At 41.4% G+C, this 12,650-nt stretch overlaps 1 protein-coding gene across 1 annotated transcript in view; it reads left to right on the forward strand.

Annotated features, from left to right (window-relative positions):
* The first annotated feature begins 4,120 nt into the window (after positions 1 to 4,120).
* The window catches only part of CERS3 (ceramide synthase 3), a 38,556-nt gene continuing 30,026 nt past the window's right edge, over positions 4,121 to 12,650 (forward strand). Inside the window, exons 1-3 of the mRNA XM_027800261.2 lie at positions 4,121 to 5,575; positions 7,139 to 7,256; positions 9,339 to 9,457. Coding sequence (XP_027656062.2) covers positions 5,283 to 5,575; positions 7,139 to 7,256; positions 9,339 to 9,457 — 530 coding nt within the window. The 5' untranslated portion in view covers positions 4,121 to 5,282. The remainder of the gene's footprint in view (positions 5,576 to 7,138; positions 7,257 to 9,338; positions 9,458 to 12,650) is intronic.

The raw sequence follows: 12,650 nt of genomic DNA on the forward strand, positions 1-12,650 counted from the left end.
TCCTGTTTTGCACTAGCCCGTATAAAACTAGATTAGGCTACAGAGGAGATCCTTCCTTAGCAATTGATTAGATTTCTTTACTTGGAGTATTTAATTTTCAAGAAGCAGGGTAACTTTCCCATTTTCTAAGATATCTTTATTTTATTGTTAGACTGACTTTTAGGCCCTTCTAGAGCAAGGGCAATGATTCCAGTTTTGTCAATGAAAATAATATTGGTGATGCTGGTGTATGGATAGGAATCTGGGAAGAAGCAGGGCTTTTTTCCCCTCTAGGTTGGGCAGAATGTGGGTCACTCAACTGTTGGCATTTCTCACTCCTCCTTGCTTAGTGCTGTTACAAGCTGTAAGAAGGAAAAAGTTCTGAGCTCAGCACTCGTAGCAATAGGAGGTTCAGGCTGGGTAGACTTTCAAGTTTCTTGTTAGAGCTGGTCCCAAATCAGGACAAGCTGGGCCTTTGCATCCACTGCCAATTCTTTGGAAACAGTGTGTGTGAGGGGAGAATAACAACTTGTGACAGTTCATGCAAACTAAAAAGATCAGCCGCCTTTGAAATCCAGTATCTACAGCCTGATCCCAGCACTGGAACTGGTTGCCACCACTTGTGGTTATACTGGAACATGTCCCTTTGTATGGTAACGAACTCCTGACAAAACTAAGTGTCCTCTAGTTTTAAGCTGATGTACTAGGGAAATGAACCTGGGTCCCAAGGACTGCAGTCATAGCACTTCTCAGAGGTGAAGTTCTCTGCAGCATAAAATGAGCCTGTTGCAAAATACTCCACTCACCCAAGTGATAAGAAGCTGGCTCTCCTGTTTCCCGCCCAGATTTCAGGCACTGTATGAGGAAATGCCTGTCTACCTCACCATCACTGCTCATAGTCCCTGGGTGGCAGAAGGGACAGCTGAAAGACTTCTACCTATTTGTTAGTCCCCTCCACAAGAGAACATGTGGTGGATGCCTTCCCTTTCTCCACTCACACTACGGACACTTGGAAGAGGTGTTCCCAGTGTAAGATTGTATGGCTGAAGGGTTACTGGCCTTCCTAACCTCTTAGGATTTAACAAGCTGCCAAAAATCTTTGTGTTAAACCCCAAACTAAACAGTATAGAAAACATCAGTTAAAATATGTGCAAGCACTCAAGGTTGGTCTACATGTAATATGCTGGAACAATAGCCCTAGTGGGAGCAAACCCCTTTCTCCAGAAAAAGTGGTATGCAAACAATAATAGGAACATTTTCCCCCCTATGGCACTGGCAATGTGCCTTTAACCTGATGTGATCTGAAAGCAGAGTTTGCTCTCTGGCCATTCAATCTCTGCCTGGTGAATTGACACAGATGCGGGATGAAGGGTTCTGAGAAGTTGCTCTGCCACAGTTGTCCCAGGCAGCTGGTAATCGGAAGGAGGAGAGATTGGCAAATGGCAGGTATGTTTTTTTTCTAACAGACAAAGCTTGCTGGAGACAAATGACCTTTGTGCTTTCTGTCTGTCTCCTTTTCTCCATCCTCTGGCCTCTTCTTTCACAATTTGCACAACCATTGTTCAGGGTCAAAAGGATTCAAAGTAAATAATTTAGAATGAAGTGGTCAAGTCATCATGTGGAGAAGGCTGATAATGAGGGTAAGCATTCAGGACTGTGGTTGCTGTAGATATGGTGAGTAAACCATAGAGCTGGATTATTAGTATTGGTGATGCTGTAGGAGCATTGAAATAACCTTTTTGACAGAGGGGATGGGATAATGCATGTATCTTTAAAAGTGTAATTGAGTTCCAATACTAATTTTAATTAAGGTTTCTAGGAAGTAGCAAGTATGTATTTGTGGAGAAGGGGATGATAAATCCAGCACTGAGCTATTCCCAGTTAATTTGCCTTGAGTGGTGCTTCCTGAGATGGAGATTTCTGTCAGGTATCAGCTTCCTTATCATACAGAAAACAAAATACGTGTGAGTTTCATGGGATATTTCTCAGCAAGCTGAAAGGGCCACAGCTTGTTTGTAGTACAGGAGAAGAGAACCATGCTTGTATATAATGTATGTGACAATATGGTATTTATGGAGTTCCTATATGTTTCAGGATCTCCATGATTGAAGGAGGGATAAAACTACTTAATCACACAGCCACAACTGTCAGCCATTTAAGAGCAAGAGGGCAGAAAAAGAAACTAAAATGCTCAGGTGTGCTTGGAAGGACTTTCTCACGTTCCAGGTACTCCAGGAAATCTCATGATGAGAATTGAAGATGAAGGGAGGCAGGAAAACAGCCCAACTACTTAAACAGCTGCTATTATTAAGATGGAAATCTCCAAGGCTGCCTGGGGAATGCCCTGATTTGCTGTGGTGAAAATAGTTGGATGTAGGGTGAACATCCAGTTTAAGGGTAATGAAACATAAGAATAGGCTGCAAACAGCTGTGGAGTGTCATCAACAGTTTTCCAAGAATTACTTGGACAATGTTCATCTGGGTTGATCTAATCCCCTGTGTGCCAGGCAAGACCTGGTACAGATATGGGGATTACAGAAGTTTCAGAGAACCCATCTTCCTATGAGCTTTTGGTGTGGTTTTGGAAGGATTTCTACTGATATCTGTGGCACCAAATCCCAGAATTCCCTTAAATTTTAAGAATAAGCATGTGCATATGAGCTTAGTTTAGTAGGGATGTATTAACTAGTTTAAGACCTGAAAAGGTAGTCATACAGTAAAGCATCCACGTGTGGAAGGAAAGCCTGAACTTGTGGGATCCCAAGAATCCAGTATGATAATGTAGACTACTGGGTTTTTCTAGGCTTTAAGTGTTTTCGGTGCACACTCGGTCATGACCTATCTCCCTGTAATCCAGTTAGTGCTTTCTGCTGTGTTACAATAGACTGGCCTGTTTTTATTACAGTTACAGTTTGTGATAGTTTGCAATGCACAGTCCAGTTTAAAAATACAGATATACTAGGAAGCAGAACTCTGTAATGAGTCTCGCCCCGGTCTTCGAGGGCAGTTTGTCTGCGAGTCTTTCAGTCTGACCTAAAATGTCATGTTTCAAAGCCCTACTTCATTATCATGGCGCCTGCTAGCTGTAGTTAAGGGTCTGTTAGCAGCCCCATTATAAATCCCTACTTCCAGGAGTTTATAATTCAGCAGTAAAAAATTGCTCTAGGCTGAAACTTGGCATATAAACCCTCAGTGCTGGAACAATTGTGATTTCCCCCTCTATTTTTGCATTTGCCTGTACACACACAATTCATTCAGTAGGTTTTTACTGTCCCCTTTCGGCATTTAAAAAGATTAAATGGCTAGGTTATTAATATTTCAATACTGACTACTGTGCTAGGCCAGTAAATGGATTCACAGTGTCTGTTAATCCAGCACTGTTTGATGGATACGAGTCACTGTTTCATGAGCCTGCTGCAAGGCTTCAGCTTGGTGGAAAGAGCCCAGTGTGGATCACAGCGATAGTTCGGTTAGCTGTCGATTTAAAGTGGGCTTCAGAGCCAGCCAAGTCCGAATCTGGAAAGCCGGCTTGAGTGCAGTAAGCACCGTGTCCTGATCCAGCATGGGTCGAAAGTACGTGTGGCCCCTGCTCAAATATGGAGCAACATGAAAGGGTCTGAACTACTGTTTGTCCTCAGCATGATTTGATCTTATCACTTGATCCTGTACGAATATATCGCTTGAGATCTTCCAGTGGGGCATCTAACGCTATGAGGAGGCTTGGCTGAAATTCTCCCAGCTCAACTGTTTCTTCATTGAAACTAAGTTCAGTGAAATCAGCTATTTCCTTGTATTTCTTTCTGGTTTACAGGAAATTTTAGTATGGAAAAAGTTATTTAAATTTATTATTCCTAGAAATTTTAGAAAAATTACTTATTTCAGCCTTATGGAATACATTTTAGTAACTTATAATATAAAAATAGAATAAAAATAGTTTTATAGGATATATAACATGTTTGTACTGCAAAGTCCCTTACAACTAAATGAGGGATAACAGAAATTTCCATATATATAATGTAGAATGGAAAGGTTAAAAATGAGACTTTTACATGAGTGAAATATTTTTGTGTAAGTGAGACTATTTTTTTTCCTTCAAGGACTAATTTTCGACATTTTGTTCTGATCTAGGATTTGGCCACAGTTAAATTACAGTGTTTCGTGTGAACCCCAAAAAATGCTTTCTGTGCATTGTGCATGATTTTTATACTTGGTCCTATCCAGAGGTGTTTGCAAAATCAGGATCAAGGTATATATTGCTATTAGCATATTAAACAGCAGTAATTCACCAGCAAAATGTCTTCATTATTACAGGACCAAGTCACCCCCTGGACTTCCTCGTTTCTTTTCTGCTCTTCCACCAACTTATATTTAATTTATGAAAGCAGCCTAGGGAAGATCAGTTCTTTTCAGTATCTTTTTTGTATCAGTATGGTAGATTATAAATGATCATTGCAAAAGATTTGACTGGGTACTGAGCAGTCTAGTGTAAATGACTGAAAAGAGACAGCAGATTACCTCCCCCTGCTGCAGGTTTCAAAGGTCCTGCATTGGTTTATGCCAGCTCAAAATGTAGCTCATTATTTTATCTTCTGCTGGATCATAATCCCACCTGCAGTGCTCTAAACCAAGAGGTTTTCAGCTTCCTGTAAGTACCACCTGCTCCCCCCCTGTCCTTTTTTTTTTTTTTTTTCATTCCCTGAGAAAACTGTCTTTGCTGATTTTAGTGTGGGGACACCTGAGCATCTCTACAGTGCCTGCAGGTTCTCTGTGGAGTGCTTCTGTTGAACCCACAATACCAGTGCAACTCATGAAGGCCAGGACAGAATAACAGAATGGTCAGTGCTGGAAGGGCCTTCTGGAGATCATCCAGTCCCACGCCTACTACAGCAGGTTCCCCTGGAGCAGGTTGCACAGAGTCATGTCCAGGCGTTTGGAATGTCTCCAGGGAAGGAGTCTCCACAGCCTCTCTGGGCAGCCTGTCCCAATGCTCCGTCACCCTCAAAGCAAAGTTTTTCCTCATATTCAGAAGGAACTTCTTGTGTTTCAGTTTGTGCCTGTTGCCCCTGGTCCTGTTGCCTGGCACCACTGAAAAGAGCCTGGCCCTATCCTCTTGCCGCTCACCCTGAAGATATTTGTAGACATTGATAAAATCCTTCTCAGTCTTCTCTTCCCCAGGCTGAACAGGCCCAGTGCTCCCAGCCTTTCATGATATGGGCGATGCTCTAGTCTCCTCATCATCTTTGTAGTAGCCCTTGCTTGTTCTTGTGGGACCTGAGCCTCTGCTCGTACCTTATCTTTAGGAAATGTCCGGCCACTTGGGAACCTCTGTTCCACACAAGTGTTCACTGGTTTATTCCATGCATTTTCTTTTTAATGTGTCAGAAATAATTTTTATTTATCTCTATTTGCTCAGCATGGCACACGTATTACAGACGCTCAACAGCTGGTTCTGGTGGGAGAATATCTGGATGCCTGTTAATGTCACCTGGGCACATTTTGTAGACCGTGATGGACTTGTCTTTCCAAAACCACATCAATTATATGCCACAATACCATACGCTTTTGTACTGCTGATTATCCGATTCTTAAGTGAAAGGTAAGAAACACAAATGCAATTTCATGCTAACGTTAATCCTCATTAATGCTAAAAGTTTTTGAAAAATAAGCTATCTTTAGATCAATGTTCTTATGTATTATAAAGGAGGATTACTTAATGGTTTGCTAGAAAGATCTAGTGCAGATAATATGGCAGGTGAAAAAAATTGGGAAATATTTTCATTATTAGTAGCACGTGGCTGTGGTCTGATCTAGAAGGAAAATATTTTAATCTAGCTTTTCTAGAACAGCATTTTTATAACTCTAATTATCTCCCTTTGCTGGAGATACAATTAATACAAAACCATTTGTGTTTCCTTTTGCTTTTTCTCCTTTGGTGGAAGGGCAGAGGCGTTTGTCCTCCAAACCAAACCCCTCCTTTTGTTTGGTCCTCCACTGGCACATGTGTATGAGGCTGATAAATCCTAGGTGTGTAGCTGTAGCAAAACTAGGCAGACTGGAGGGACCTCAGTTTCGTGTGAACTTTTTATGCAGATCTAGTAACTCTGATTCCTTTTCATTCTCACTTTGGCACTGAAAGATGGATTGCTTCTGCAGCTGGAATCTTATGGGACAGGCAGAGGTTGGCTCCGCAGAAGAAAGCCACAAATATATCAAGATTTGCAGTCCTTTGATTTATTTATTTGTGCCTTTTTTGCTTGACTTCTTTTTTTTTTTTTTTTTTCCCTCTAAAGAATGTGATTAGTAGTTTTTTATAATTATTTCAGGACAGAATGAGGAAATTTGGAATGTCATAAGTTGGACAGACTTAAAACAGAACCAGATAAGATCATTCATGTTAAAGATCAAAAGTAATTTGGATCATATGTTTATAACCATTCACAGTGTCTCCTGAGTAAATGCTTGCCCAGCTGTGTCTCACTGTGCTGCTATTGGAAATTGCTTGTGTGAATAATTAGCCCGCACATCTGGCCTGCAATGAATCTGCCCATGAATGAGGAAAACTGACCACTGCTATGAGTAATAGAGAATCAATTACTGATATCAGCAGGAATGAGAGGGGCTTTTTCAGAAAAGCCTGCCCAAGTAGAAGAGCTAAACATTTGTTATGTTCTGCAACAATTTGTATTGGCAAACAGAAGAGAAAGAGGCTTCTTTTTCTGGGGGGGTTGTTGTGCGCCACAAGGTAGAGGCTGCAAACTGAATGGTGGTGGTAGCCCTGTGCTAGGTGACTATCTGCCACTAGGAGAAAGTATCCCAGTAGAAATCTTTCGGCTCACATGAAGAGAGCATCTGTACTTGTTTCACTCTCCCTTAACTCTGAAAAACGTAAGGATGCAAAAATCAGCACCTTTCCTTTAGTTTTATAGGATTTCATGACCATAAACTTGAGTGCTTGGGTCTGCTTTTTTGCAAAACCACTAATATGCTATGGTTCTTTCTAGGATTAGCTAGGGGGAGATTTCTCTGTCTCACAGTGCACTGTCATATCCCATGGCAGATTAAATTGCTTCAGGTTTATTTTCTTCAAATCCTGGCTTGAGAATAGCTAAGGTCATGTAACTGTTGTATTTTAAAAGTTTTTCATGGTATGTCTTTTCAGATATGTTGCTAGACCTCTAGCAAAAGCCTTAGGTATAAAGAATGTAAGACGTGTGAAGCCACAGCCTAATCCTGTTTTAGAGAGTTATTTCCGGGAGTGCTCGAAACATCCATCCCAAGTAAGGATTCTCATTCATTTAAACTAGTTTTGGTTTTGGAAAATCCCAAGTCTTACTGTTTCAATCAGCTATCAGCAATGACATCATGGGATGAGTGCCAGCTGATTGACAGATGAGTTAATTTATTTGGGGTTTTGTTGCTTTTCTGCTGACAAGGGTATATGGCTTCCAAAACAGAAAATATGTTTAAGATGTTTAATTTTCTGGCATGCTGGTCTAGGCTAGACTGTTGTTAATATTTCCAGTGAAGATCAGTGTTCCATCCTTAACTCATTGTGCCTGGAGAAAACATCAGCTAGCTGACATCTGTTGTTGGAAAGTGATATCATATTTATTGCAAGCAATAATATTGTAACGCTGGCATGGAAGCCCTTTGTTCTGTTATGTTGCTCTGTTCTTAATCCAGGCTTATGTGAGAAAGAAAAGCAATCTTCCTATTACCTTGTTTTTTGTTTTTAAAGTTGAACAAGAAAAAAATAATAGCCCGTGTTTACCATCTCAAAAAATGAGGCAGCTTGCCTTGTTGGTGGGAAACAGGTACTTTGCTGTGAATGCAGCTTCAGAAAGCTCACTTACCTAACTACAGTTACCAAACAATTGCAATGTTCCTACGCTGTTTCTGAGAAGAAATATGTGCTTTCTAGTAATGAGGGATTTTGATAATTATTGATACGTAAAACTTTGCTTTCTATCCCTAACTCTGCTATTCTCTTACTGTGTCTTTTGCCTGATATCATCAGGAATAGATGTATTGGTGTTCACATACGAGCTCTTCTCTACCTGGGCAAGTATCCCAATCTCTGTTTGTATCTTCCTTCTGCATGAGTACAGTTTGACGATTAATCTGGGAAAGGAAGCCCAGCATTTTTATACTCATCACTACATCGGAAAGATTCAGGCCGCCTCCTTTAGGTGTCCAGCTTGGGAACAAGTGTGTCTGAGAAAGCATGCAGAGGCCTGGCTGGGGATTGAGGGCATCTAGGCTCCATTGTCTGTCAAAAAAAAAAAAAAAAAAAAAACAAACCAGCATTCCTGCATGGCAAGTAGAGAGCTCCCCAGCCAGAAGGATAGGCTGAACACAGAGGCTGCTTGCACCCTGCCCTCCCCAGCAGCTGAGGTGCCTTTGCTCACATACCAGAGCTTTCTCTGAGGGTATGAGACAAACTGAACTGAACTTACCTTGGTGGAGGCCACGCTGCTGCTAACCACTATTTGCATGCTAGCCTCGAAGGGAAAGAACTTCTCCAGGGATGAGTCAAACACTACCTCTCTTCCTGCAGCAGCCCCAGTGGAGGTCAGCCCGCACCTTCCACACCTGGGGATGGAGGAGAGGGAGGAAGCCTACAGGCTGCTGCACCTGGAGCACTGAGCACCCAGAAATGCAGGAGTCCCCTGCCTTGTGCTTGGCACATGAGTGGCTGCATGACAGAACCGCTTTGCCGTCAGAGGACACATAAAGCAGAGACACCTGACTGTCGCATTTGAAGGGCTAGATGCATATCCAGGCAGTGCTCTAGCCCTGAATTATTTTCAGGTGTCAGAAGGAGGCAGTCTGGATTTTGCTCAGTAAGATTAGTTGACTTGCCCTGTACCACAGAAGTACATTGGATTTGAGACTAGAGCTCAGGTCACCTTAATTCCAGGCCCTTGTCTAGCCTGGGAGACTCATTTAAATGTAGACAAATATAATTAGGTGAAGTATTAGATACAGTGTCTATGTGTATTGGTACATGGCACTTGCCCCTCCAACCCTCTTTCTTAGCAGTAGAGTTGTGTCTTTGAAACTATCTGAAGCCAGCAGAGTAGATGGACAAGTACACAGATCCTCAAACCGTGCTAGTTTCACGCCAGCATTATTTATATAAATTTAGTGACTTGAAAACCCAGGGTTTCTGTGAGTGTCAGTCAAAAATTAAACGAGGAAGCCTGCAAGGTAAACCCCCCTAGATAGCTAATATTAATAATATTTTTAAATGAGGACCTTGGACCTTGCAACAATGGGAAGCTGATCTCTGAACTGCAAAATAAATGAAAATGACATTGGATTGCATCTTGTTGCTAACACTGTTCCATTTTTTGCAGTCAGAGATTCAAGGCCTTGCCAAAAAGTGCAACTGTACTGTACGTTTGGTGGAAAAGTGGTTTAGGAGACGGCGAAACCTTGAGATCCCAACAGTGCTTCGGAAATTCCAGGAAGCTTTGTAAGAAAAGAGAATACTTTTGGTTATTATGGGGTTTACTGTTTTGAAAAAAATTATTGAAGTCCTTAGGTGCCTTTGAAGGGGGACTGATTTCCAGAAAGCTGGGTCTGTCTGATGAGGGTTTTGGTTTGTGCGTACACAAATTGAAAGGACCTAGTAGCATTTCTCAAAATGGTGTGACTTTAAAAGATTAGATTAACAGTTTCTCTTGAAAAGGAACCCTTAAAAATATTGTACAATTTTCTTCATTGTGTAATAATGGACTTATTTTTAGTATCCTGTTACATAGTGCTTAATGAAAACATTCAGAGAACAGGAAAATATTTTTCAGTCTGCCAATAACCACAGGGGAACAAAAATGCTTACTCACTTTGTTTATGTATGTATCCATGCTGTCAATTTGGGATGCTATTGTGTGTGAAGAAGTCTGTTCAAGAGCAGGAGTCATGGCTTCTTAACTAAATGATAGGTGTCACAGCTTGAACATGGGGTACTGTGCAAAACATGAGCTCAAATAGGCTGATGGGAGTGAGCGATTTCAAGTGATAACAATGAATATGTAAAAAGTTTCAAAACCTCTTGCATATGATTGACAACTGGAAAAGCACTGAAGCATCTGATTTTTCACAAACGTGCGTGAACTTTCCCATACCTGAACATTTTACTATTTAACTGTTCCTGTGTTATCCAAAGTCTCCTACAAATTGTAAAGTCCCCAAACAGGCATGGGTTTGCTCATCCCTTCTGGACACTGAAATTAACTGTACCATTGTAAACAATTTTCCTAATGTCCTGTGTATTTGAATTTTGCCTACCATGCTTACATTGGCAAAAATTCACATGATTATAATATTTAACCTCTTTTTTGTGGATTAGTTTAAGGAGTGAGGGTTAAAAGTACAGCTACAAAGCTCAAAGTTGAGTACTTTGTCAGGATTATTTTTGTCAAGCTTATTTTCAGTGTGAATAAATGTGATGATGTCTTCTGTTGGGCATAAATCCAGTTGATAGACATAGATGTGTCTCTCTGAAGCCTGGCTGAGTTGAGTGAACTTTCCTGGCAAACCGGCATCGATGGTTTATTTCTGCCGTTGTTCTGTTGATCAGTTAATTTTGTTTTACAAGTGACAATAAGATTTCCTGCTATTGATAGAAGACCTGCCTGCCATGGATGCATATCTCTAGTAATACACAGCTAAAGGCTGAAATTAAAACTTGCTTGGCAGCTTGAGTGAAAATGAAGCAAACAGGTTTCTCTTGTGCAATTTTGTGAACCTTGCTCTGCTCTTTGTCAGTGAATTTAATTGGATATAATTCTCAAGGCAAAAGATGAGGAAGAGAGTTATTCCATGCTAGTAGTCAGTGTTATGAACATTATGAAACTTCTGAAAGGCTGCAATCTCCAGGATCACTTTTCTGAATCACAAGGAAATCTGATGAGCCAGACCTAAACCATACTTAAGCTATTAATGTTCCCAATTAAGCAACGCTGAGGTTTGGAAAGCCCTTTGCCTGAAACCTTCCCTGCCTTAAAAGACTTGCCAGCCTTTAACTTCACTTACTAAATTCTCTGCGTTAGACTCAGCTGAAGAGAAAAGGCTCCTGAAGTTAAATCAGAAAATCCCTTTGCGTAGCTGTTGTTCAGTGCTTTCCCTGGTGGCCAGGTTCAGAGCTTAAAAGGCACTTGGGTAAAATTTGGTGAATTTGGATGAGGTTTACTTCAGGTTTTGTTTGCTGAATTCATAAAGAAGTTTGGCTAAATGCAGAATGAGGTAGTACTCTGGCAGTCTTGCACATATAATGAGTTCATCTGAAGCACTGCGTGTTTATTGCCAGGTGTGTTCAATGTGTATTTGTAGGACTGGGGAGCAGTAGCAGTCATTAGGTGCTCTGTGCTTTGAATCCAATTCAGAAAACTGCTTACACTTTTCAATCAACACAGAATCAGTCCCACTATATCCACTGGACTACTTGCACCTCCCTTCCTTGAAACAAGAGGCGTGAGGGCAGAATCAGCCCCCATGTAAAGTCTGTCCCATGCCACACTGGTGTTTTTCCTACCATCTCTTGCCTAACTCTGAGCCAGGTGTTACTTGTGGGTTCCACTCTCCCCTTCCATTTGCTTTCTTCATTTCCACCTTATACCTTTGAATCAGTGGATGTTCCAAAGTGTTATTTTCAAATCACCTGAGGAAAGATGCTTTAAAGTTGAAAAGTACAACAATTGTTTATTAACTGTGTATCAAGTGCCAATTTTAAAATTGTTTTCTTGATTTCCTTCACAGGCATGAGACATACTGTCCTGTCTAGCCTCTGCTATTCCATGTCCTTATCTTTGGTTTGTTTGTTACTCTGGTAAAACACTGGCTCAGTCTTTGAACGTCTCCTTCTTTCACATGGCAGATCAGCCTCCAAGTAACATGGGGCTTGGAGAGGAGGGGCTGCTTTTACCAGACAGGTTCTTATCATCTTCTCTTATATGGCACTTCATTAATGTCTGCCAGAGACCACAATCTCACTTTTGTACATCTCTCAATCCATTACTATAGTGGGGGTTTTTGAGACACTCTCTCTTCCTTTTTAGCAAGTTTAGGTTTTCTGGGAGGCTGGCTGCTGCTGTTCTCGGGGATGCCTCTTGTTCTATAGAATTTTCTCACTGGGTTTGGGGCCATGTGCCTGTCCCTGTGATCATGACCTTTCTTAGCATGTGAAGTCTCACGGTGTTTTGCTACTGATCTTGAAGAGCTGCTCTGGGAAAGGTCAGGCTTGTTCCTGCCAAGGGGAAGAGCAATGGAAAACTTCTTCCTTTCCACCTGTAGAGGTGGGAGTGGGAAATCTCTGGCTGAGTCTCCAGCCGCACCCAGTCCCAGGGACAATACCTCCCACACAGGCTCCAGAGTCATTACAACGCTGATTGCTGGCTCCAAATCACAGCATTCTGCTCTGACATATATGAGCAACAACATAGTTCACAAAGATACGCGAGACCTTTTTTCCCTTTGCTGACCTACCAGATTGGTGGTGAAAACCTGACCATTTTGTCTGCCTTGACGGTTATCCTTTAAGACGCAAAAAGCTTAGATTGGGCTAAATGCTGGCAAACCTAGTCAAAGATTGAGGTTTATAGTTAATTCAGATCTCTGTACTAAGACATAAACTAATCCAATAGTTGTTAAAGTTTCATAGGTCTCCT

This window comes from Falco cherrug, chromosome 7 (genome assembly GCF_023634085.1).
Source record: "Falco cherrug isolate bFalChe1 chromosome 7, bFalChe1.pri, whole genome shotgun sequence".
Taxonomy (NCBI): Eukaryota; Metazoa; Chordata; class Aves; order Falconiformes; family Falconidae; genus Falco; species Falco cherrug.